General features: G+C 40.4%; 1 protein-coding gene across 2 annotated transcripts in view; it reads left to right on the plus strand.

The window, feature by feature from the left end:
* Positions 1-27741, plus strand: part of trpc5a (transient receptor potential cation channel, subfamily C, member 5a) — a 130099-nt gene that overhangs the window by 67595 nt on the left and 34763 nt on the right. For both annotated transcript variants that reach the window (XM_035994083.1, XM_035994084.1), the window contains exons 5-8: positions 3059-3175; positions 3319-3381; positions 4813-4950; positions 6062-6268. In XM_035994083.1, coding sequence (XP_035849976.1) covers positions 3059-3175; positions 3319-3381; positions 4813-4950; positions 6062-6268 — 525 coding nt within the window. The remainder of the gene's footprint in view (positions 1-3058; positions 3176-3318; positions 3382-4812; positions 4951-6061; positions 6269-27741) is intronic.

Raw genomic sequence — 27741 nt, forward strand, 5'->3', positions numbered from 1 at the left:
AGATTTGCATGAATGATGGAGGGGGAGGGAAAGAAAGATGGTGAAACTGAAGCAAAGCCAAATAAACATAGGAAAAGAGTGCAGGACACAGAGAGAGAGAAGGAAGGAATAAGAAAAGAGGGAGATGAGGAGTGAGAGATGCAAAGAGAGGCAGAGCGATGCAGATGAGGAAAGGTTTTGCAGCCTCTCTCTCACACTTTCCTTTGATGTGTGAAGTGTGTGAGAAAAAGGATGGTGTGTGTGCGTGTGTTGCTGCAGTCGAAGATAATTTTTGGTTTTGATCTGCGTGTGTTTGTGTGCACTTTTATCAGCGGATGTGTGGATAAAAACATGCATTTTTGCATACATTTAGCAGTCCGTTTTATTTATTTGTATATACATTTGTACTTCCTGTATTTGTTTTTACGAAAAACCTGAATAGTATACAATAAATTAGTTGAAAATGAAATCACAACAATGTGATTCGCAGCCCAACCTTCTGCAATTTCAGTGTTTATTGATGTATTTAATGACTGATTTAATGACTACGAGGGACTCTGCATCTAACAAGGCCCGCTTATGCCCTCTGTGGTGCCTTCATCGTAGCTCTGAGGTGGCTGGTTGATTGTGTTGTCTTCCCGTCGACCAATGCAGCTTGTTGTCCTCCCGGGTAAAATTATTTCGAATAGTTATGATTTAGTGGATAATCACAGACTGTCAAAGTTTAGTCAGGATACTGTTTAAAAACATTTCATTGTTTTTTTGCAATGCAATAAAAATTGAATAAAATACCCAAAATTCAATGAAAGAAATTAACTGATCCTGATCCTTTTACCTGCAAAGAGTGTTATGTAACCATCCGTGTTATTTTTGGGCAATTTGGTTGAAAGAAACCCAGATTTCTGATGTAGAAACTTTGAAAACGGGTCAAATTTGACCCGAGGACAACAGGAGGGTTAAGAGGCAAATGAGATAGCGTTTTTGTTTAGATGTCACAGGATAATTCTTTAGTAGCCATATTCTCACAACTGTGAAAAACTGTGTTCTGTATAACTTTGAACTCGGAAAAAACTTTTTCCATTTATCTGCTTGTTTGTGTTTAAATTGGTACGTAGCAAAAGTAAAATGTTCCCTGTCAGTGTGTTTCCTGTCATATCTGATGTTTCTGGATTAATATTCCTGCTGCATTAGTGTGTATGTTGCATTTTCCTGCTGTAGATGTTTAAGGGTGTGCTCATTTGAACTCATTTATATACTGTTGGCTAGTTTAATCTACAGCAATGCATCATATTCTATTTGATCATCATATTTTTGTAGTGGCGCTGTCCTATGAGAACCACGTATCTAAATTTTTCCTGGTGTCATTAAACCAGACCTGTTTTCAGCTTTGTGACGATGCATTTTCTAGCTGGTCCAAGATTTCTTTTTTTTAAAGTTTGTTTTTAGATACAGTATTGGATTTCCACGCCTTTGTTTTGAAAAACCTCTGATGTAACATATAGTAACAAAAAACGTGAAAATTGAAGGGTTTTTCTTTTCTTATGTGGGTCAGTCCTAGTGGGAATGTATTCTGAACGGTCCTCATCACCAGCAGCAGCAGGACATGCAGGGACATTTTGAAGCATGAAAAGATAAAAGCATTTGAAACAGATCTACTTTCAAATTATAAAATCAAAACTATGTAGGCCATTTTATTGTGTGTGTGTGTGTGTGTGTGTGTGTGTGTGTGTGTGTGTGTGTGTGTGTGTGTGTGTGTGTGTGTGTGTGTGTGTGTGTGTGTTCTCTCTCCTTGTCTCTTCAATCAACATGTGATGGCAGCTGCTCTCACACTCCTTATCACGCCAGGGAGAAGAAAAAAGAAAAGAGACTGACAAGGAGAGAGAGATCAGATGAGGAAAAAAAGAATTAGAGCGAGAGAGAGAGAGAGAGAGAGAGAGAGAGAGAGAGAGACAGAGAGAGAGAGAGAGAGAGAGAGAGAGCTGCCGCAAAGACGGCAGGAGGTCAGACGAGTAGAAGATGGAAGGAAACAATGAAGAACAGAGGGTGTAAAGGAAGAAGAGAAGATGGGAGACAGAGAAGGTGAGGAGCAGAAGATAGACAGAGAGTGAAGAGAAGCACTCTGCTTGGTTCTCCCTCTGAGAGATGAAAGAGAGTCCACCTGTGTGTGTGTGTGTGTGTGTGTGTGTGTGTGTGTGTGTGTGTGTGTGTGTGTGTACGTGCGTGCATGCTCGTTCCACTCCTCCCTCTTCCTCTCTCCTTCCCCCCTCTTCCTCAACTCTGCTCCTCACACTCCTGATGTCTTGGAGTTTAGTGTGTGTGAATGATACACTCAATAATATGTATCCTTCTACATTTTTTTGTGAAATTCTATAGTTTTACCTCTTACGTTCGCTAAAATATTGAAATTAAGGATCTCATAGACACATGCAGTCAAAAACTTGGAGATCCACTGCTGCATATAACTGATATATTTGTTGAAATGAAATCCAAATGTCAAAACTCAAACAAAACAAAATTAATTGACAAGTCTAAACTATTTTACCCTTGATTCAAACCAACAACACCACTGGTTTGGGCCTTTAAACTCTCTTATTCTGATACATCCATTATCCTCTGTAGTAACAGACCACCTGGGTTTTTCTCAGACAATAGCAGCTGTTCAGACTTGCGTCAATGAGGGATGTAATGAGTTTTTTGGAGAGGATGTAACTAATTGTACCTTTGCAGCAGGAACCTTCCTTTGTTGAATGCATTACACTAATATAATTAGTTTTAATCTGATTCAAGTGAGTTTAATTTGATTTGTTTGGCTAAAGTGTCTTTTGCTTTGAGTTGTTCCACTTAAAAGCGTAACATTGCCACATGTTGCTGAGCTGAATCATGGCTTTTTAACTGCACAACAAAAGCTCACTAGAGTTTAGTTTTTCTGTCCGTTTAACTCCAAGCCTGACAAGAAGGGTAAAACCAAACCATCAAGCTGACTTTGGATTATGCATTATTAGATATTGGCCAGTCATTGTCCTCCACCTGTCATATGATATATGATCATTTTTATAAAAGAGTTTTTCTTGTTCTTCAGGTTCCCTCGCTGATGATGGACAGTCAGTTTTCAGAGTTCACCCCGGACATAACTCCCATCATGCTCGCTGCTCACACCAACAACTACGAGATCATCAAGCTCCTCGTCCAGCGGAAGGTGATATTTTTAGTTTCTGTCTGCAAAAGTCATATAGAAATAGCAAGAGTAGATATGCATTTCCTTTTTGATTGAGTAGCTAAGTGTTGCATTAGATGTTAGCTGTGACGATTCATCTTTAATGATGATGTTGTTCTGTACAGGTCACCATTCCCAGACCACACCAGATACGATGCGACTGTGTCGAGTGTGTATCCAGTTCAGAGGTGAGTGATTATTTCTCTGGATATGCACAGTTTGGTTTACATAAAATCAATAATATACAGTAATTACTCCCAATTTGTACCTCCAGCGCTGACATTTATGTTCCTAAAAGATTAGATACTTTTCATTTCCTCTGCCATGAATACACATCCTCTATCCTGTGTTTTCATCTCATAAACAAATTGAATAAATAATACATCTTCCTAATGAATCTTTCTTCTGTAGTGTAAAATACTTTGCTCATTTTCTTCTTGTTATGTAATCATACTAAAGAAAACACAATTTGAATGTATTCTAAGTAAGGAAAAAAGGCTGGGAATCTTCTGGTACTTGACAGTTTTTGGGTTCAACACTGAGTATCGATAAAAAAATTGTTTATAATATATGTTTCTGTTGCACATGAATACAAAAGTGACAACTTTAATGTGAGATTTTCTTTAGCTCACCAACACATAACAGCAGCCCAATAACATGTACAGTAACATAAACAATTATTGTAAATAAACACCATTGAAGTATAAAACACAATACAGTGGTACAAATTACAGATAGAAAACTTCAAAATTTCAATTAATTCAAAATACTTTATTGTCCCTTTACTTTAGGGGCAATTTGATGCAAGCAGTTTGCAAACACAAGTATGCACAAATAAATAATTTACAGCATTTCAACTTGAAATACCATACTGTGGAGAAAGAATTGTGCCTCAGATTTGTAATTTTAAAAGCATATTGTCGCTGTTGGGTGAAAACCTTGTATGTCCAGAACCGTGGTTTTTCAGGGAAATAAAAGAAGGCTAATTTGAAAACATTTTATTGAGCTATTTACTGTACCTCAGACGAAGTCAGACAAAATGGCCTCGTCATTGTTTAAATGTTTGTTAAACTTACAGACAGACGTTGAGGTTGACCAACAGCATTGATTTATGAAAAAAAAATTAAGATGACGAAATATGGAGATACAGTATATACGGTTTCTGCCTGACATACTTTTGGTTGCCAAAGGCATCCTATAGCCTACTGCCTCCAAGAGTACAGAGTCTCAAACTTAGAAAATAAATAAATACATTGGGAACCACTGTACTAAACTACTTAACTGTATCTAAAGTAGTGAAAAGTAGCTCCATCTCGACCAGCTACAACAGTAAAATACTGCTGATGCATAATACATCAGTACTAATAATATCATTTACTACATCAGTCATGAGGGCTGATTTTCTGCTAAATAAGTGATTTTACTTTCAAAACTTTAGCTGATAATATTTCTTATTTTATATATATATATATATATATATATATATATATATATATATATATATATATATATATATATAGTAGGCTATTTTAACATTGTGGTATTTGTACTTCTAAGTAAAGGAAGGAGATAAATCAATATTTTTCCCCTTGTTTGTCTCTCTGTGCCTGTTTCTGTAGGTCGACAGTCTTCGACATTCCAGGTCTCGACTCAACATCTACAAGGCTCTGGCCTCGCCCTCCCTCATCGCGCTTTCCAGTGAAGATCCCATCCTCACTGCCTTCAGACTGGGCTGGGAACTCAAAGAGCTCAGCAAGGTATGGATATCGATGCCTTTTGAGTTTGTGTGTTCACTGCCCAAGGACTTTTGTTACAGATCTTGTAGTCTATATCCACGACGTTCCCCTCCCGGGATTGCTCTCGTTCTGCCGGAAATACCGCCATATTTCGTTCTTTTCGGCCAGATGTCCTGTTACCTTCCGCTTTCTTTGTGTTGTAATTTTAAACTCCGGTGGATTTATGAGGACTATGGTTAACTGCTCTCACTCAGATCTCTGCAGGGTAAATCCAGACAGCTAGCTAGACTATCTGTCCAATCTGAGTTTTCTGTTGCACGACTAAAACAACCTTTGAACGTACACATGTTCCACCAAAACAAGTTCCTCCCCGAGGCTATTTTGCAGAGGCACCGTGGCTCCTCTCGGCGCTTAGCACCAGCCCAAGACAATTGTGATTGGTTGAAAGAAATGCCAATAAACCAGAGCATGTTTCTCTCCCATCCCTGAATGCTGTGTGGACTAGCCAGACCCTCCTCTGCAGCGCTGTTTAGTCTGCTGTAGAGTCAGCTAAGTGCTTGGACCGGTATAGGTCTCATCAAATCTGCCAGTTTTTATTTCTGCAATAAACCGCTTACTGTCACATTAAATGAGACTTAAAGTGTCAAAATAAATTGTTGATCCACCAGGAGCCTGCAGGAGCTGCTTCAGTCCTCCTTGGCATTGATTCTCAGAAGACCCAAGTGAACTCCACTGGAGGGAAGCCACATCCTAAACGTGATGGGCTTTAGATCCTCTGTCGAAGCAGCAGCATCCAAAATCATTTATGTTACCCATTTAACTTGTGTGTGTCCATCACTTATGCTACTAAAAGATACTGCTTACTTCTATTTTATAGCGCGCTTTCCCTCACACCTATTCAGGGTTTCTCTAGTAATTCCTTCAGCCTAAGAATATGTTTTATCTTGGGTAACAATACCTTTATTTTTGAAGCACAAGAAGCTGTTGCAGCAGTGCAAATTCCAAAGAGATGGGGACAGTAATGAGCTGATAAAGTCAAAGTTATGGACAGCTTTAGACCCATTGTGAATACTTAGTAACAGGGTTTCCTACCACTCTCTCTCATAACCTGTACTGTCCTTCCTCCTCTCAGGTGGAGAACGAGTTTCGTCAGGAGTACGAGGAGCTGTCACAGCAGTGCAAGCGGTTCGCCAAAGACCTTCTGGACCAGGCCAGGAGTTCTAGAGAGCTGGAAACCATCCTGAATCACAGAGACAACGACCAGAGCGAGGAACTGGACCCCAGGCAGTGCCACGACCTGGCCAAGCTCAAATTGGCCATCAAATACCACCAAAAAGAGGTAGGTACTCCTCCTGGATAGTGACTGGAGAGGGGTACAGATCTTTTTTTTATTTATTTATTTTTATCTTCCATCTCTTAAAAGTCTCTTTATATGAGGCCAGAAATACTCAGCCATCCTCCTGAAACAACTGTCCTTTCCTTGGTTATTGAAAAGTTGACATTTTGAAGGAGCAAGCATATTCACCTGAAAACAGGTGTGTGTGTGTGTGTGTGTGTGTGTGTGTGTGTGTGTGTGTGTGTGTGTGTGTGTGTGTGTGTGTGCGTGTGCGTGTGCGTGTGCGTGTAGTTAATATTATCAATGTATGTGTGTGCACCTTCCCTGGTGTCAAGGTTGGTTATCAAATACCAGCAGAACACACTTGCAGCACGGCTCTAGGGATGGAAGTGTTGATGTGTCAGTACAACACTTTAATCCAGAGTGAAATATTGGGAAAACGTTTGGATGGCATACTAACATTTATATTACTTTATTTATTCAGGAAGAATTATTTTAGACTTTAGTGATGCCCTGACTTCGTATGTTAAAGGAGACCTATTTTTCTCATTTTCACGTTCATATTTGTGTTTCTACTAGAACATGTCTACAAGCATTAAAAAAACACATTATTATTCTCATACTGCCCATGGTTGAGGCACCTGTATTCACCTATCCACCTGCTCTGTTGCAGCGCCTGTCTCTTTAAGCCCCCCTCCCGAAAAAGCCCCATATGCTCTGATTGGCCAGCGTTTCTGGATCTCTGCGTCTGTGCTACGCTCTTGCTGTCTCTGTACTGTCCGTTTCAGCAGGGGACTGACTGTGACGTAGTTTAGCAGCATTGTACCATGAAAAATCACCAATAAAGGGTTCTGAACCAAAAACGACACAGTCGAAAATATTTATATAATTTTTCCATATGTGACCATTTGAGGATAATGGACTAGAAGCATCTGCCCTAGTTACATCTGTCAAAACACAAACTCCTGCAGTTTTACATTTTCTTGTATTTGCGGAATCGTGGGACTCGACAGAGGAGAGTCAGAACACAACAGGATGTACACAACAGAAACAGTGTGTGGGAGGCAGAGGGAGGGCTAGTGAGCTGGTGAGACGGAGGGTGAATGGTGAAGGGAGGGATGTGGCTGAGTGAGATAATGAGCTGTGTGAAAACTAAGAGCAGATACAAAGCGAGCAAAGAGAAAGAGGGAGAGATTTAATGGGACAGAAAGAGAGAGGAATAAAGAGCTGGAGGGATCAAGCAAGCGCATGAGCAATAAAGAGATTGAGATTTGATTAGATAGAGTTAGAGTTAGAGAAAGAAACAGAGTTAGAAAACCCCAAGGCGATCTCTGTCTCTCTCTCTCTCCGTCCGTCCTCCTGTCTGTTCCCTGCTGTTTCCAGCTTGCTGCTAAATAAAGGGGATACTGCCAGACAGATGAAAACTGGAGTGGAAGGACAGACCGAGAGGAGGGATGACAGCAGCCACGGGATGATACGTAGATGGATTGAGGGAGACATAAGAGCAGGAAGTGAAGTGATTTCTGTCTCTGGAGTAGGAGAGGTGACACAGGTGAAGGTTTGAAGGCAAAAGACAGAGTGCTAGACACAGTGGTGACATGTTTTTTTTCTCCTCAGGAAGGGAAGATCACGGGTAAAAATTTTAGTGAGAGGGTTTTTTTTCTTACACAGAAACTTTGTGGTTCTTAAGTGTAAGCAGAAAGTACAAAATAAAATAGATGCACACACAAGGCTACACTTTGCTTCATCTATATGTGTGCAAATGCTTTTTGGAAGATGGTACTGATAAACAAAGAGAACAGGATGAGTGAATGACTCTTTCACCCTTGAAGGTGTGTTGATGGGGCAAAACATTTGGCATGATGGAGGGAGGGATTAACGGGGTGATGTGGTGAAGTGAAGTACTTTTCCAGGCTGAAGGATTTAGGAGGATGGAGGGAAGACAGAACAGTGATGTATTTGTTTGCCCAGGCAAGAGTGGTGACGTAGGTGAAGATTTAGGATGAAATTTATGTCCCTGGTATGGTGGACAGAGGCTAAAGAAGCAGGTGAAAGTAAAGGATTGATGAAAAAATAAAAGGCGTCTTTCCTGAGTAGTTATAATAATAATAATAATATAATAATATTATTAATAATAATATTATAATATTATGTAATATAATATAATATTGTGTGACTTTGCTGAATCCTAAGTAACCCTTTTAAACACCAAAGTCACACAATAACACAAACTAACTAACCAATGGAGGCAGCTAGACCAACAACTCCTGTGTTCTGTGAGGTAAAATTGTTTTTGTCAAAGGAGTCTGGTGGCTTTGAAGAGAGCAGAGATAACGGCTTCAGTTCCGCGTCATAAAGGGCTGTCTGACGGCAAGGTAAAGCAGTGAAAATATTGTAAATAAAGCATACACTTAAACTTTTTGAGGTGTCAAAAATAAATTTAGCTTTTTTGAGGTACTTTACTTAAGTATTTTAATATCATGCCACTTTCTGCTTCTACTCCACTACATCTGAGAGAGGGAAATACATTTATTTAACAGCTAGTTGATAAATCGATTGACAGAAATTCATTTGGCAGCTATTTAAAAAAATCTTTTATCATGTAAACACATTTCATGATTCCAGCTTCTCAAATGTGAAGGTTTGCTGCTTTTCCTTTTAATTATTAAAATTGTCACGTCATGTTGGTCGGACAAAACAAACATTATGAAGGTGTCACGTTGGGTTCTGGGTAATTTTGATGCCATTTATTATTATTATTATTATTATTATTATTATTATTATTATTATTATTATTATTATTATTATTATTATTATTATTTTATTTTTTTTTATTTTTTATTTTTTTACGAACCAAACAATCAAATCCTTTGTAAATTGCTTGAAAAAGTCTTTCATCCAAATAATTCTCTGGTGCCAATCTCATATTATTCCAACATTATATGTTCATATTTTCTTCACTAATTTGCACCTTAGATATACTAATTAAATATCCGTCATGTTTTCTTGCGATGTGACTCAGAGAAACTCGACTGCAGCCTGCCTGCCTGCACTGAAGTGGGCTGCCATCGACGACACCTTGCTGGGAGGTATAATGGGCTGCAGCTCTAGCAGAGTAGTCCTTTGAGTAAGACTCAGACAGAAAATAGAAAAGTCTTATTATTTTCAAAACATCCCGTGGCGTTCTGGAGACTCCAGGAGCGACTCAGCCCCTAAAAAAAGACATATTCTCAAATTTAGAGCGAGGAGACAGAAAGAGGAAATAAGGAGTGCAATGAGAAGATGTAAGAAGTTTGAAAGCAGGGAGGGAGAGAAAAAGAAAGAGAGAGAGAGAGCTGTAAGTGGTTATAATACGACATGCTCGAATTGTCGACAAGTGAGAGGAGATGGAGGGTAAGCTGGAGAGAGAAAGATGAAGTGATGAAGAGGAAGAGGGCTGTTAGAGCAACTATGTATGTCTTCACTGAAATAGCTGCTAGGCCTGTAACAATTATTACATAATTGTCAAATTGACAATGAGTGATTATTTGTCGGACTAAATAATAATATTATTATTTCAATTGTTAGTTGTTGGCACTTGACCCCATACACGTTCCTAGCAACAAAAATGACATGAGGGGATACAGTTAGAAAAAATGTTTTATTATAAAAAGAGGCGTGGTTTACTTCATAGGCTGTGTACCTGTGTTACTACATTATGTGGGTCACATAACAGGGATGTAACCAAAAGACATATCCCAGGATTCATTTAAAATGTAACTTCTTAAAAAAATGATAAATAAATAAATATTTTAAAATATGACCGAAAGAGACAGATTCTTATTCACAACTATTTATTGTACAGCAAAATTTGGAATTGTTACAGCTCTTATAGCCACACAAATACTTTTCAAGCACTGCCCCAATTGCCTCCATAGTATTAAGTATCGAAAAATGCCTCACCATTCAATACCCAATTTTAATACCTAAGGAGTAAATCTTATCAGCGTCAGTGAGCCAATTAGCACGCCGCATGCTGCTACCAAGAACTAATAACGCTGGTGATTGGCTGTCTAACGTTACATGTCACATGCAGGAAAAAAACTATGTTACACACAGAGAGACGTGCTCACGTGTGTGTGTGCTGTTGTATTTTGAGAGGCTTGACTACAGTGTGCGTCACATATGTAAAAGGAGCTACCATAATGTAAAATGTTGTAATTTCTATTTGTTAAAATGGATTTCATAAAATTGCTAACACAAAAAGTTTCGTTCAGGAATCGGTATAAAATTCACAGTCTTAGTATCAAAATTGGTTGAACTATACCCAGCCTTGACGAACATTGCCTAAATGTAATATAGTGTAAAAATGGTACCGCGTTACTTTCGTACTACGTTACTTTTGTACCGGCTCTTCCCATTATTCAAGCCAAATATTTTTACTTAACTTTGTATCAAGTATTTGTATAAGTATAGTCCTGTAGTCCTTGTAGTATTATTCTGAAATATACCAAGTATCTGGTCATGTTATGCAGATTTTTGTTTTTGTCAATACAGTCATTTGTCCTTTGATACAACTCTAAAATGAAATCTTAGAATATTCAGAACCAAAATAAGCAACTTTCACCACTCTTTCAATACAGTAACTGTGCAAATCATACTGTCTGTTTTGCCTTTTTGTACGTACACATATCCAAATCTTGGTTGCATTAAAAACTGCCACACAGTCTTAAAGTGTGCACACTACAGATGCCTCGACAATCTTGTTTTGGCAGCATTGTCTCACAATAAAAGTCAGTGAAGTGACACAGACGCAAAGATGAAAACTGAAAGCTGAACAGAGAATGGAGGAGGACACACAAACACAGATAGACAAAGTGTGTGTGTGTGTGTGTGTGTGTGTGTGTGTGTGTGTGTGTGTGTGTTTTATGGGAAACTGAGACCTGCATATCAGTTGTGTTGTGTGTGTTTTGTATGACGGAGGTCAAAGTGACATACACTAAGTGTTATCACCAACACCAGGCTTTTAGAGCAAATTATATAATGGTGTGTGTGTGTGTGTGTGTGTGTGTGTGTGTGTGTGTGTGTGTGTGTGTGTGTGTGTGTGTGTGTGTGTTTTATGGGAAACTGTCTGCATTGTCTCTCTAGGACATCACACACACACACACACACACACACACACACACACACACACACACAAACACATAGCTGTATGCATACATATGCATGTTCATGCACGTGTCCACACGTGCACACATTCATACATTATTAAGCAATTGTGCAGTCAATTGTTGCGTATTGTAATTTGTGTTTTGATAATGCTGATTTTCTAGGTTGGTTTGATAAATCTGCAGCTGTACTACCATCAACCTCAATTTATTTCCTTTTTGTCCACCTGAGAACTGCTCCTCCATTTCCTCTGTGCATTGCATTGTGGGACAATAGAGTGCATCAACAGCACTGCATTTTAGGTATGCTTTATGTTGTCCACTTTAAACATACTACAGACTTAAACCCACTAGCATTTAGTTTGAAGCACCAGTGCAGCCTCACTGAGCTGTTAGTTGGTTAAAGAATGAGCTCTTCCTCTTTGTGTTCTTGTGTATTGTCGGTGCATACAGTTTGACCTTTAGAACAAAACCACCCATTTTTGTAATACGCGTGACTGAGCAGTAGCACATATTTTTAGCTTTTTGCTAATGAAGGCAAAATACTGAACCAGACGGACACTTACAACTCTAACATGGCCGCCAGAGGGGTCTAATACATATTACATGACAACCTTCTACATGACAAACTATGTGTGCACACAGTGGTTTACATATGACTGCAAACGTGTGTATTTCTGTGTGTGTGTGTGTGTGTGTGTGTGTGTGTGTGTGTGTGTGTGTGTGTGTGTGTGTGTGTGTGTGTGTGTGTGTGTGTGTGTGTGTGCTCGCGCGCAAGTACATCCTCGTCAGCATTCTCCAATGTGATCAATGCAATTTGCATCTCCAATATACTCTCCATGGCTCTCTGGGATCAATTCATGCTGCCAGACACACACGGACACACACACAGTCTAGCTCAGCATTCCAGACACTCCTCTTTGGCTCCGTCCTCCCCTTCATCCTCCACTCGTTCTTTTCTTCCCTCTCTCTCTGCCTTTTTAACCTTGTGTCTTTGTCTCCTGGGAGACCTGTTCATCCATTCCACTTCCCCTCCATCTGTAAAATTCCTCCATCCCCTTAGTATTTCTCCTTCTTCTTCTCCTCCTTCCTCCTCTTGTGTCCTCCTCACCTACCTACTTCCTCTCTTCTTCTTTGTTCTCTTCCTCTCGTCCCCTTTTTTGTTTCCCCTTCTCTTCTTAATTCCCCCCCTCTCTTTTCATCTTGTTCCCTCTCCTCTTTCTTGTTTACTCTTCTCATTTGGTTGGTCCTCTCCTTGCTTCCTCTCTTCTTCTCCTCCCCTCTCTTCTCGTTTTGTTTCCTCTCCTCCATTTCCGCTTTTCTCCTCTTATTTTCTCTCTATTTTTGTTCCCTTTATTTCTTCTTATTTCCTCTCTTCTCATCTTCTTTTGTTTCCTCTCCTCCTCGTTTCTCTTAATTCCTCTACTCTCTTCTTGTTTCCTCTCCTCCTCTCGTCTCTTATTTCAGTCCCATCAGTTTTTATTGTCTCCTCTTCTCTCTCCTCTCCTCCTTCTTTCTTGTCTCTTCTGCTCTCCGCTACCTGTAGATGAGGTCATGGTTATTGATCCAGCTTTAAACCTTTCCTTTGCTAAACTGAGCAGAGAGAGAGAGAGGGGGGGGGGGGGGGGGGTTGAACATTGAGCTGCAGTTTGAAGTGTAAGCAGTTACGTAACGCCAACGTAACTTTGGGTTTCGACTCAGTGGTTTCAACTTAATGGGTAAATCGCACACACACACACACGCCACGGGTTACCCATCATGCCGAGCTATGTCCAGCTGGCTGGCAGCGAGGTGTAGGAAAGTGGCGTATACCCTTCCTAACACCTCTGCAGTGCATTCTGGGTGTTCTGATAAATAAGTCTAACTGAAAAAAAAGTGTCAAGAGGAGACACAGAAGAGACAGGGATCGAATAAAGAGGGAGTGAGCAGAGGAAATAAAAGCAGAGGAGAAGAAGGAAGGAGACGCAGGATGAGGAAGCATGGAGGAAAAAGGGAAAAAAGAGGAAAGAAGAGTTGAATAAAAAATCTGTATCGTTCTCCTGGTGGAGAAATTATAAATATAAGCAGAGAAGAGAAGTTACTAAAGAGGAATGACCAAGTAAAATTTCAGCATTACAATAAGATATTAATGACATCAGGATAACTGTAATGGTTTTGTCCAAAGAGGCCTTTAAATGCACTTGAACGTCAACATTTGTCATTTCGGGGCACTTGCTGTGGAGAGTTTTGGGAAAGGCCTTTCTGTGTGCCCAAAGAAATTATTTTGTTCTCTTCTCGAGTGAGGTTCAGGTCTCAGAAGTACAAGTTTGGTTCAGTCAGGTCGCATCTCGTGGTTTGGGTTCAGGTCTCAGGTTGATGTTTGTGCAGATCTCTGCATCCCAATCAAACACCTTTAATAATTAAGGCCGCCATTTAAATGGGAATTGTGTCTTCATGGATCATTGGTGTTTATTAGCGCTGAGGCAAGAACACTGTGACAAGTTAAACACCTGCATGGATACACACACCAGTGCACACACAAACGCTACCAGATACACATAAACACAAACGCAAACGTTTCATTAATTGAAGCTGAAACACACAAACGAAGATTGCCCCAGGGCCTGATGGTGTAACGATCAGCTGTATCAGAAGCTGAGAGAGCGAGAGAGAGAGCGAGAGAGCGAGTGAGAGAGAGAGTGAGAGAGAGAGAGAGAGAGAGAGAGAGAAGCAGCGAAGGGCAGAGGTGATAAAGAAGTGATGACAGCAGCATAATGAAGAATGGATGGCTGAGAGAGTATGTGAGGGATGAAGGAGATGGAGAGATGAGAACAGACATGCAAGCAAGGAAAAAGAGTAATGAAAAATAAATTTCTGATGCAGAAATAGTCTGATGCATCATCACAAGGTTAGACACTCAATGTTGATTTGAAGAGTTTGAACTAAAGTATCTCGACCCTCATCCTTGCCCGATCTTGGCCAGATTGTAACCTGATTTTAGCCCGATCCCGGCCCAATACCAACCATGATCCTAATCTTATTCTGGCCCGATCCTGACCTGATGTTGGCACAATATTGACCAGATCGTTACCTGATCTGAACCCGACTTCAAATTGTGAGGAGAGCAATGAAAGCAAGACAACTAGAGAGAAAAGCAGAGAGAAAGAGTTGGATAGAGAGAGGCCGTGAATCAATTTTTTCCTCACCGTGTTGCTTGGCACTGTTAAGTACTGCTTGTGTGTAAGAGTGTGTGTGTGTGTGTGTTAATCCGTCTAACACTGCTGACAGAGAGGGAGAGCTCGGAGACTCTCTAAAGCAACTCAAATAATTCACTCTTTCCTCTGTTCCTGCTGCAGAGAGCAAGATAATAGGGGAGAGAAAGAAAAGGGATGGAGATGCTGAGTTTCCATGTATAACATAGGGAATTACAAAACGTGCCCAATACTGCGTTAAGAGTCTTAAAGTTATTTTTCAATAAAGAAATCAAGCAGTTATCAAGAGATGGAATCAGTTTTTACTGTTATCAACCGAAGTAAATGATTTAGTTTGATTGCACACACTTGAAAAAGTGACATTTAGATATAAATATAAAGTAGGGCTGTCAATTGATTAAAAAAATGTATCTAATTAATTACATACTCTGTGATTAATTTATCTAAATTAATCGCATACATAATTTTTGCCCTGTGCCTTAACCGATAAAGTTAAAAAGAAAAAAAAAGAAGAGTATTAAACAACAGTCGGCAACATTAAAGAAGGCTTGTTTATTGCTAAGGTCATATGGTCAAAATTAAATGATTTAATAATAACGTATAACAATAACAATAACTTATTTCACTAGTAAATTGCTGTTGAATGAGAAAAACAACCACCAGATAGGAAAAGGGCATTTAACAACAACTTTGAATGCACCACGAGGCTGTAGATTACCAGTTTGAACGCACCGTCTGTGTTTTTCCAACAACGGCATCTGCACATTGCATCCCGGTGTTGAATCCTCTACAGTAAAATACAGTCACACTTTACACCGTTTAGCGTTAGCTGTCAGCATTTTAACCGTGTTTAATCCAGCTACTAGCTAGCGGTAGGCTAACGTTAGCTGCTGCGATGTTTCTGTTTCCTGTAACGTCTGTTTCAGAGCATCCGAGAGAAGCGCAGACATATCAGTGGCACCGAAATGAGGCGCCGAAATCCGTGTTGCTATTCGGTCTGGTAGATGCAGGTCATGAAGGCACCTGTGCCATATTAGCACCGGATTTCGATACCCAACCCTATTCAGGAAGAAGATTTTTATAAGTAAATGTTCCGATTAATGATCCAGGAAGCACATTCTCGTCTCCCTCCTTCATTTTACAGTTGAATGGTGAAAGCGTTATTTTTTTTTCAGATTAATTAATCGAAATTAACGCGTTATTTTGACAGCCCTAATATAAAGCAATGATTTTATGGTCCTTTTTAAAGTGCTCATATTATGCTCATTTTCAGGTTCATTTTTGTATTTAGAGGTTGTACCAGAATAGGTTTATGTGGTTTAATTTTCAAAAAACACCATATTTTTGTTGTACTGCACATTACTGCAGCTCCTCTTTTCACCCTGTGTGTTGAGCTCTCTGTGTTAGCTACAGAGTGAGGCATCTCACTTCTGTTCCATCTTTGTTGGGAGTCACACATGTGCAGTAGCTAGGTAAGGACTACTAGCCAGTCAGAAGCAGAGTATGAGGGCGTGCCATGCTAGCAGCTAGGCGAGCATTGTAACGTGTGTTACAAAGTGATGCACATTCGTCCTGGAAGTAAAGGCTGGACTACAATAGAGCTGTTTGGAGCAGTTTGTGAACAGTGTTTTCTGTTGGAGATGGTAAGTCCCTTTGGGGTGGACTTTGGGCTTTTTCACTTTGTAAACCTATTACATCCACACAATTATATATATAACACAATAAAGGAAAGGGGAAAAGCCAAAAAGCATAATATTAGCACTTTATAAGTCATACGTACTATTTACTTTTTGAATTAAAGTCTCCACAATGTTTTTAAGGTAAGGTGTTCAGTACATTTATCTTATTTGTTCTTGTCTATGAAGAAAGGCATGAATATTACACTGAAGTGAAATACAAACGCAAACACTGATCCATACCATAAATACTCTCCATTTCGTCTAGCTGATGTGTTCATTTCTGACATTTAGGAAGCGCCAAGCTGATGGAAACTCAGCTGAAACACTTTGGTGACCTTATAAATGTTAACAAGGTTTCATTTGATGGAAACGCAACAGGAAGCGGAGAGCAGATAATAAATCATGCAGGAGGTGAGGATGAAAGAGGGATGGAGCGATAGACAGACTGGTGCTTATGAGCTGACATGGCAGGTGGAGGAAAGACGTGAAGAAACAAAACCAGAGCGAGGTGGAGAGGTGGAACAGAGGAAACCAGCACAGAAATAGTCAGCTAAAGAAAGAGTGCGTCACAAACAGCGGGGCGGTGGAATATAGCTTTCCTTGTTCGCTCAATTTTTACTTCCCCTCAATGTGTCTCGTTCTTTTAGATAACCTGCAGGGAGAAAGATGGAGACATTTCGGGGAAAGAAAGGTAGAGAGGGAGAAAATGAAAATAGAAGATAAGTGAAGGATTTTATGTAAGAGGGGCAAACTGAAAATGGGCGAAGAAAGGAGGACAGGAAGGAAGTGTTTCCAGTGACAAAGTAGGAAGAGAGTTTAATAACACAAACAGGATTTTTTGGAAGAGATGTTTGTGTGACATTTTGATAAATGACAGCAATCAGAGGGAGATGGTGAGGGAAAAGAAAGAGTTATTAAAACAATTTTGAGATGGGGGATAGGAAAAATAAGTCCCCCCCAAAAAAGCAATATACAGATCCATACAAAAAATGGATAGCACAAAGAGAAAAAGTCAACAGTTTACGATTTCTGTCTGATGGTAAAAACAAAAAAGAAGAAGGTGAAAACTGTCCACAGTTAACGACAGCAAGCAAAAGTTAGCTTAGCTTAGCACAAAGACTGGAAACAGCTAGCCTGGCTCTGACTGAATGTAACAAAGTCTGTTACCAATTAGTCTCGCTTTGCCAGACCATCCACACGCTGCGGAGCGGAGGAGGGTCTGGCTAGTCCACACAGCATTCCAGGATGGGAGAAAAAACGTGCAATGGATTATTGGCATTTCTTTAAACCAATCACAATCGTGACGCTAAGCTCCGCACGGAGCCACTGTAAAATAGTCGTGCGAGAGCCACGGTGCCTCTGTAAAATAGCCTCGGGAAGGAACTTGTTTTGGTGGAACGTGTGTACATTCAAAAGTTGTTTTAGTCGTGCAACAGAAAACTCAGATTGGACAGATAGTCTAGCTAGCTGTCTGGACAGTCCCTCCAGGATTTCGCGGCCTTTTTTTGAGATTGTTGCGGCCCATAATGCCTGATTTTGCGGGAGGTTTTGTAAAAAATTGCGATAAAAGTTGCGATGTCTTTTGTATGTTTGTTGCAATTAAGTTGCGGGAGACGGAGAAAGTTGCAAAAAAACTTGTGGTATCAATTTCCTCATCTAACTCTCACCTAGAGAGTGAAGAAGCGTATTTTCCCACTTTTCATTTGAATCTTTTTCGACGCAGTAGCTTTAGTAGTTTAAAGCTAACTGACCGTGTTAGGCTTTTTACACAAAAAACTAAATATCCAACGCTCATTTGTTTAAAGAGGACTCTTCATGTTTCGATTGCATGTCTAAGGACTGATATTTTGCATTTGTACTCGTTTATGTTAATTAGACCCCCCCCCCAGAAACAAGTTTGATACTGAGATTTTCACAAGTCTGAGGTGTTAATTCGATGTCTGAGATCCTCTATGTTTTACACACTGGTTGTTTTTGCAAAGTAACCATTGAAACAACATTGTTAGTCATGTTGTGAGGCTTAGAGCCGCAAATGGAAATCCTTTCACTTCCACTGTGGGGTGGAGGCAGAAATCCTGGCTGATATCTGAAAATGAAAAGGGACAAAAAACAAAACTGTCTTCATTTTTTTTTTTTTTTAAGATTACCTTTTGGATAGTAGGCCTTTATTATACAGACAGCTGAAGATGTGAAAGGGGAGGGAGAGGGGGAATGACATGCAGCAAAGGGCCGCTGGTTGGAATTGAACCAGCGGCCACTGCGTTAAGGACTGAGCCTTCGTACATGGGGCGCACGCGCAACCACGTGAGCCAAAACTGTCTTAATTTTAAGGATAATATAGGCTGAGAATGCCATTTTGTCACTGAAAAATATGGGTTTTTTATGTGTGATTTGGTTGATCTGACCCTACAAGTGCACACACGCTCTTACATGTTATCAGGGTTGACTTTGCAGTTTTTGCTTTTGAACATTTCCCAACAAGGACAGCCAAGAAAAATTGTTCTTCTTTCCATGTCTTTTTTTCTCATTTGTTCTCCTTCTCTTACCGTCCAGCCTCTCCCTCTTGTTTTCTTTCCTCTCTTTTATTAATCCAGCCACTGAACATTAAAGAAACAACATCACAGTGACATGTATGTTTCATATTTTCTCTTCTGTTTCCTTCTTCTTTGCTCTACTTGTTGTTTCTGATCAGTCTCTTCTCCCCAGTCGACCTGCAGATTCAAAGGGGACGTTTAGCAAAAATCCTCCCATTTAACCCACGATAAAACCTCTGAAACATTCATGAGAGAGAGAGAGAGAGAGAGAGAGAGAGAGAGAGAGAGAGAGAGAGAGAGAGAGAGAGAGAGAGAATGTGTGTGTATTTTGTGTTTGTGTGTTTAAATAATTAACATTTCTTTTTTTGTCTGGGCCTGTGATACCTCCTGCATCCCTGAATAATACATTAACAGTTGTCTCAATAATACATTCATTGAGTGTGCGTGCGTGCGTGCGTGCGTGCGTGCAATCCACAGCTGATTAATATTTTTACCTTCATTCAAGTTTTACTCACCACATCCAAATAAATTATTGCTGTCAACATTTGTCCTTAATTAGAGGGGTATACACACACACACACACACACACACACACACACACACACACCAGCTGCAGTGTTATATAGATATACAGATATACAGATATATTTTTCTTATAACTGACATTATTAGATTAGATTGTGTTTTTTAGTGTCAGGCCCTTTCCTGTTTCCTGTATTTGTACTGAGCTCATTTCTTCATTTGTAGCCTAAATATCGTAGTCCACCGAATCTTTGCATGTACTGTTTATGTGGTCTGGATCAAAATATCGTGCGAGTATCATGCCTCATTGTTTCGTTTGAGGTGAGGGGAGAGAGTGACAGAATGGAAGACAGAGGGGAGAAGGTGGAGAGGAGAGACATAGAGAGACAGAGAGAGGAGGTAGAAACGGAAGAAGTGGCTAGAAACAAAAAGCCAAGAGTGGGACAGAGAAAAACAGACTAGTGTGTTGATGACAATGAGCGGCAGGATTGACAGGAGAAAGACAGAGCGAGAGCCCAAATCTGAGTAAGTGAGGGAGAGCACTCAAATGAGCACTCTCCATATGTGGGTATAAATCACAAGCGTGTGCACGGACAGATTGAATCAGTGTTAGCATAGCTTTGAGTTACCATATTGCTTTCTTTAGATTACATCAGGCCGCAGAGAAATTGAATTAACCCGCGGCTGCACTACGTAGCAGCGGCTCACATAGTTTAGTGGCCGACTGCCCAGAAATTGAATTAGCTGGAAAGAAGCTTTGCAGATTGTATTTTAATGTCGGGAGCAGAATGAAGTGACCCGAGCACCTTAACTCTTTACTTCAGCTTCCTTTAATCAGCTGATGTTTGCAGTGTTCTTGTGCTGCAGAGACACGTGGATGTTTCTGTGCAGAATCATTATACGATGTTCCTTATCCCAAAATGCACTGGGCAGAAAGATAGAAAAAACCCGGGACAGGCTTGGGAGTGACGATATCTGGAGCTCAGTATGCTGTGTGAGCAGCATAGAAATAAAATGGATAGAACGGCCATTGGACTGTTTGCAGTGGTGATTTCATTGGTACACAACAAAATGGTGATTATTGTTAGTTGTCATGGTGACAATACGCGTTAGTGGGGCTGTAAACTGTGTCGCAGGCAGCGCGCTGGAAGGAGCGTGCATATGGGAGAGCCGCCTGATGCAGCTCGGGAGACATTCTCCGGAGCTGCGCGGAGTTAGGAGGATGGACAGTTAGACCGAGTGGCAACGGGTCAGCAGACCGCTAGATCTAGCCCGCTGTTCGGCTCATTCTCTGTAACCAATGCAGCATAAAAGCACGGCGTACCAGGCAAACCGGCCAGCCGGTGGATGAATTTTTAGTTGGATTTCTAACTCCGCTTTACCGCTTTAGTCTAGCTAGGCTATTAATGAATTAGTCTTGTGAAAAAAGTCCCATTTTAGTTTTAATGTAAAAATGCGAGTTTCCTAAAAAAAAAAAAAAAAAAAGCATTTAAATATTATCATGTCAAAAGAAGAATGAACATGCACACAGTGGGAAAAATATTAACAGGATTTAAAAACCGGAAAAAAACAATGTCGGTTAGAGGTTCTGAATTTCGGTTTTTGATTACTTTTGGATTAATCGTCCAGCCCTAATTAAAAGGGTGCAGTGGAAACATTCTGCAGTGAGAAGAGAATGAGATCTGAGTGTAGATTTAATTTCAAGTAGACTATTGCAGTGCACTTTCTACTGGTCTTCCTAAAAAGTCCATTGAGAGGCTGCAACTTATCCAGAACTCTGCAGCTCGACTGCTTACAAAACCAAAGAAGAGAGAACACTTCACTCCGGTCTTAGCCACACTGCTCTGGCTCCCTGTATCCTCTAGAATAGATTTTAAATTCCTACTACTTGTATAGCAAGCTCTCAACGGCTTAGGACCGGCCTACATCATAGATTCCCTGTCATTTTATGTTCCTCCGCGAGCCCTTAGATCCTCTTCTGCTGGTTTTATAGATGCTGTGTCTTCTGTTTTCCACAGTCATGAGAGTTCAAACTTGCAGGTTTTTAAGGGAAAAGGGGCATATGGCATTTATGAGGATTTAAAATCATCAGTTTATTTCTTCATCACATAAACCCTGAAATAAAACATAGAAGTGATGTTTGATTCCCCTTCCATCATGTAATCTGTAGAACAGTCCCGCTCTGCAGAATGTAACATAAAAACCTTTTCATCTCGCAGCACTGCAGCTTCATTCAGTACGTTAACATGAGTCATCAGAGTTTAATAAAAACGGGGGGCTTGGGGGCCTTTTTTTGGAGAGTCATGTTTTCCACTAAGCTAATTTCCTCGTCTGTGCCAGCCCCCCAGAGTCTCTGCTGAATGGCTGCAAATTGGAATTTAAAAAAAAAATACTTCTCATTTGTTTTTTTTGTCTTTATCGCTGCAACTTGTAAAGACAAAAGAAACCTCTCTGGAATATTATCAACAATTTACAAGCAATACTTGTTTAATATGAGTGAGTGCGCCTTCCCTTCCCTTCCCTTCAACTTTAATTCTCAGCTAATACTCTCTGATTTATTCCTGCATGTTTGGTGATTGATTTGTTTTTAAATGTCATCTAAAACTCAGTGGGCTGCCAGCAGTGCAGCGATTTCATGGTATATCTTGTTCTGGTTGTTGTTTTTGTGGGCGTAAGGGAGTTTTTTTTTTTTTATATGCTGCCTGCACCGATTTATGAAAGATGAACAGTTGAAGTGAAATCTTGACGGACCATCTTTAAATGTTTGAAGGTTGTCGGCTTAAAAAGAGCTGTCTTCAATAGTGGATACAGGTCTCCGTCAACAGTTCATCCTGCTGGAGAGCCTTTGAGAAAACATCTGAACCCAGACCAGCTTTACTTCTGACTCTGACCTCGTTGCTGTGGAGGGAAATGTGTCCTCACATCATATCACATCCTACAGTCGCTGTGTATGGAGCCTGCTGTGTGCCACTTGAATAATTACACTTTTGACTTTTGCTGTGCTTAATTGCAAGAAAACAATACATGTATAGTAGAGCTGGAAAGATTCATCGATTAATCGACTTTAGTTGTCAGCTATTAAATTAATCGGCAACTATTTTGATAGCCAATTAGTTTAAGTATTTTTATTAGGGCTATCAGCGTTAACGCGTTAATCGCGATGCGATTAAGGGCCGACGCGACAAATTTTTTTTAATCGCATGCCAGCATTTATTAATTTATTTTACACTTCACTCGGCTTTGCGTCGTGCCCGGTCGTGCCTAACAGGCTACTATTTTGACCCTTTGCAGCACCGTTACTTATCATCAAGCTGCCACTTCCTCCTAACATATCCTGCTGTTGCAGGCTGCAGGCATGATGGAGAAACACAGCAGCAATAACTCTGAATGGAGCTTTTTATTTTCCAAAACTCCCGGACGGCTCGTAGACAAGTCGAAAGCCATATGCACATTGTGTAAAGCCAAATTAAAATATCACCGAAGCACGTCAAGCTTGAGCTACCACCTACAGAGCTAAGCATATAGTTCGGTTAACGTGATGCTAACGCTAGCATGCCACTTGCCGACCTGTGGATGAAACCAAATCCCAAAAAATGACTACAGCTCTTGCGAAACGGGTAGCAACTAACTGCAGACCTGTCAGCATCATAGAGGACTCGGGTCTTAAAGACGAACTACGGTTGACCTGTGTCGTTGCCATCGAGGGGGACAGCAGCCCCACACACAGCCTGTACCACACAGAGAAAGCAGCCACACTGGAACAGCTGCAAGGTGCTGCAAACGCTGTCTCATTAACCGGTGATCACTGGACGTCAGTGAGTAATCAACATTATTTAGGAGTTACTAAACACTATATTGACTCTGGTAAGGGTAGGGATTTTTTGTTTTTTAGTTAGGTACTTGGAGGAATTGTGCAATAATGACACATTCACACATTTTTCTTTTGTTTACAGTATAAATAATTACAAATCTTAAAATCAAGTTCATAAAGTAACTTTCTTTGCATTAATTTGATTCCCAATCAAGATACACTGGTATTTATTTTGATTGTTAATATGTACTTAAAAACTGTTCTGAAATGCAAAATAATAGAATTTTAATCATGTGATAAAATATGCGATTAATCGCGATTAACTATAGAACGTCAGCGATTAATCGCAATTTAAAAAAAATTAATCATTTGACAGCCCTAATTTTTATGTTATCTGATTCCAGCAGAAGGAAGAGAATGAGTAAAGGCAAGGCTGAAAGGAAAGGAGAGGTGAAGAAAATTCAAATGCACAGTATTAAAGACAGATATTTAGTTATTTACAATGTGTTCTGCCGTTATCTAATGCTAGGGTATTTAGATGCTATCCTGTGTTCCATGCAGTCGGGCTATCTCCTCCTGCGCTCCGTAGGTGAAACAGCAGCGATTAAATATTAAGACAAATTTAGATTTTAGTTGGATTTTACAAAGTGGTTATGGAACAAGTATCTCTCAGTACAAGCGCAAATAACACTGCTATAAATGAGACCCCTGGCTTGTTGGGAGAGAGAGAGGGACAGACACACCATGGTAATCAATTTAGGACAGACTGGAAATGTATCTTGGTGGTGCAGTGGCGCTTTTCCAGTGCTCACTGGGAAAATGAAGTGTATGAAGAGAGAGAAAAGCGAGAATTTGAATGGAGGGAGACACATGCAGATACAAATAAACACAGGAAGGATAGGGGTTTCTGCTCAGTTATGTCTCTGAATCTGTAGTTTCAATGGAGGGAAATCTCTCTTTTATTAGGTTTTCCAAAAAGATAAACGACATCATGTAACAACATGACACAGTAAATCAGTGAAGAACAAGCAACAAAACAAACGGAACAACCCAAATCAAATCTGGGTTCATACAGTAGTAAAATAAAAGCCGCACCAGCATAAACAGACAACAAGAGGGGCACATAATATAAGTAAAATAGCACCTAAATACAACATAAATGAAACAGTAGTAGGAACATTTTCATTCTGTTGTTTCTTGTTTCACCTGCGGCCCTTTGCTGCATGTCATTCCCCCTCTTTCTCCCCTTGCATGTCTAAGCTATCTTATCAAATAAAGGCCTAAATATCCCAACAAAAAAATCAAAAAAAAAAAAAAAAAATGAAACCAGACATCAAAAAACTTCCCTTGGTGATTTGAGTGCTCAGGATGAAAGATTAAGTAAGGTATAACGTAGAGCCAGCCTGTCATTATTCATTATTGCGAATTACATTCCCGACAGCGTGATGCAGGATGGGTTCTGTCAACATCGAGTGCTTTGGTCCCAACAGTAAACTGTGACCAGGATGTTTGCCGACTGAGACTGACGGAAGAAAAGGAGAGGAAGGAGCAGACTGCTGTAGTTTAGTGGATCCCGGAGACCAACTCCCTCATTAGCATACTGCTGCCATAGCAACAGGAAACCAAACGGGAGCTGAGAGAGATGGAGGAGAGGAAGAGATGGAAAAGAAGAGGAGAGGGGGAAATTAGGAAGACTGGAGAAGGAGAGGAGGTGAAGAAGGCAGATGGAGGAGAAGAAACGCAAGAAGACAGGAGAGAATAAAAGGAGAGAGCAAATGCAAAAAAAGGAGGGGGACGGCAGAAGGAAGAGAATGAGTAAAGGCAAGGCTGAAAGGAAAGGAGAGGTGAAGATAATTCAAATGGTTTAGAGGAGAAGAGGAGAAGAATGGGGATGGGAGGAAAAGAGGAAAGAGTGGTAAGGAGAAAGGGCAAAAAAGAAGAGAAGCAGCGTTGAGGATGAAGAGGATTAGTGACAGAAGAGGGGATGAGGAGGAGAAAAGAGAACAAAAAATAAGTTATAGAAGAGGGGAAAGAGGTGGAAGAAGAAAGGCGGAAGGAAAAAGAGAGGAAAAAGGATTGGAGGTTGCAATGAGAGGAAGAGAAGGAAGACGGAAATTAAGAAGAGGAAGACTGGAGAAAGAGAGGTGGTGAAGAAGACAGATGAAGGAGAAGAAATGCAAGAGAGTGTGAATGCAAAAGGAGGAAAACAGGGAGAGTTAAGGGGTGGAGAAGAAGGGGATGAGGCAAAAAATCTGATGCTGAAGAGGAGGAGGAGGATGGAGATGGAAAGAGCAGAGGAAGGAGAAAGTGCAAAAAGAAGAGGAGCATTGAGGATGAAGAGGATTAGTGACAGGAGAGATAGAAGAGGGGATGGGGAGGAGGGGAAAAAGAACAAAAAACAAATTACAGGAGAGGACAAAGAAGAAGAGGGATGAAAAGGAGGATTGGAGGTTGCAAAGAGAGGAAGAGGAGGAGGAGAAAGAGGGAGCAGCCACCTTGGTTTGACTTCTAACACTTTATCTCTCCTTCGCCTCTTTTCTCCTTTTTTTCTGCTTCTATCGTTTCATCTATATAATTAAATCCTCTCGTTATCCAATATCCTCTCTCTCTCTCTCTCTCTCTCTCTCTCTCTCTCTCTCTCACACACACACACACACACACACACACACACACACACACACACACACACACACACACACACACACACACACACAATGGCTGACCTGTTTGTAGCTGCAGAGCTGAGAGGAATCGAGCAGTGAGCAGCTATTGTCGTTGAACAGCTCAAAGGTGTGTGTGTGTGTGTGTGTGTGTGTGTAGGTCATATCCGTTCTTGCTCTCTCAGGTTGTTGGTTATCGGAGGTGTAAGGTGACATCAGATGATTAAATTGAGAGCAGAAACCCTCCTGTGCTAAAAAGATAAAACACGGCATCTCACGTATTGAATGACCTTACACCAAGCTTAATTTTGATGAATATTCGTTTGCCAAATTCAATTAAACATACATATCAAATGTGCTGTATATGTACAGTACATATGTGCTTTTATTGAGAAAAGAAAACAAGTACTTCCTCATAAAGTAACTCTGGAAATCGACTATATTTTTTTGGCAGCCCACGTATTGGTCAAGCTCCTCTTCAGAGCACCACGGCCGCCGGCCCTGGTCAGCACCATGGACAGCTCTTGTGACATTTTGTGTATCAAGATGCCGCAAAGTTAGAAGCCGTGATGGAAAATCTGTTTCAGTTTAAACTTCCGAGTTACAGTCCCACACAGAGAGCTGAGGTATCAGTCATGGCCTGTCCAAATGAAGATGTGTCAGGATCAATTATTTACGAGAAAAAAAAAACCCACACGTGTAAGAAAACAAGGAAGTGTGGAAATCTGCAGCCTCCACCAAATTTCAGAAAAGCAGCCGAGCGTCGTGTTTGATTGACGGCTTCAGTTTCCGACCTGAATGTTTCTGGCAGTTTGCCTCTTTTAGCGTTTAGCTTGTTGTGTGAAGGTGGATGTGCAAAACTGAGCCAGATGTTTATTTAGCTCATTTATTATGTAGGCTGTTTGTTTAATAGGAAAACACACTTTTTATTGACTCATACACACACACACACACACACACACTTACAGTGATAGATAACCTGCTGTCTTCGCAAGTCTTATTAGAGTATGAGACTTATCTACAATCCAAGATCAGACAAATCACTCAGACATAATGAGGGAAGAAGGACGAAAGAAGGGAAAGGGAAAAACGAGATGAAATGGTATAGAGAGCAGCAGAGAGAGCAAAGAAAGGAGGGAGCAGAGAGGATTGATTGATTGATTGATGGATAGAAGACGAAATGGAAGTGTGCAATGGGACTAGGAAATTGAGAGAAAAAGAAAGGAGGACTGAGCTGCTTCTTGGTGACTCAGAGGGCAGCTGAAGGGCTGATGGGGACAAACAGCCTCTGGTGTAATGCCAACAGTGTTAGGAGATGAGCTCTAATGAGATGTAAATGGAAGCAACAGAGCAGCTACACTTCTGTCAGGGCAGGAAGTACTGTAACCTCTGGTGTGTCAGCAGATCACAGAGGAAGGTAAAACGTGCACAGACTGACCTGTTTGAAGCTTGTTGTAAAGCATTTGAAAGAATAAAGATCATAACGTGTTTTCCATGTCTGTGCTGCTGATGAAGGATGATATATATATTTATAAATAAAGTTTAAATCTTGTGCTTTTATTTATTGTATCTCTACACTTTATTGTATCTGATGACACCAAAGTCAGAAGTTAGAAGCTGCCAGGGCTGTAGTCAAGTCCACCTTTGTCGAGTCCAAGACTCCAAGACCAGGACTAGTCGAGAGCGATTCCAAATGAGAGACAGTCAAGACAGAGAAAGTAAGGATCAAATTAGGCCATATTATTTACTTTAAGTGTACCAATTTCACTTCAGTCACAGTAAGCTGAAGTGGAGCTTCACATTTCAGATGTTGAGTATTTTTATTCTGATGTAACAAGAACATTCTGGGCTGCCGATGGAAAATGTAACAAATTACAAGCAGCACAGATGTCACTAAAAAAAACAGATATCTTCACATTCTTGAATGTATTA

This window comes from Sander lucioperca, chromosome 17, assembly GCF_008315115.2.
Source record: "Sander lucioperca isolate FBNREF2018 chromosome 17, SLUC_FBN_1.2, whole genome shotgun sequence".
In the NCBI taxonomy this organism is placed as follows: Eukaryota; Metazoa; Chordata; class Actinopteri; order Perciformes; family Percidae; genus Sander; species Sander lucioperca.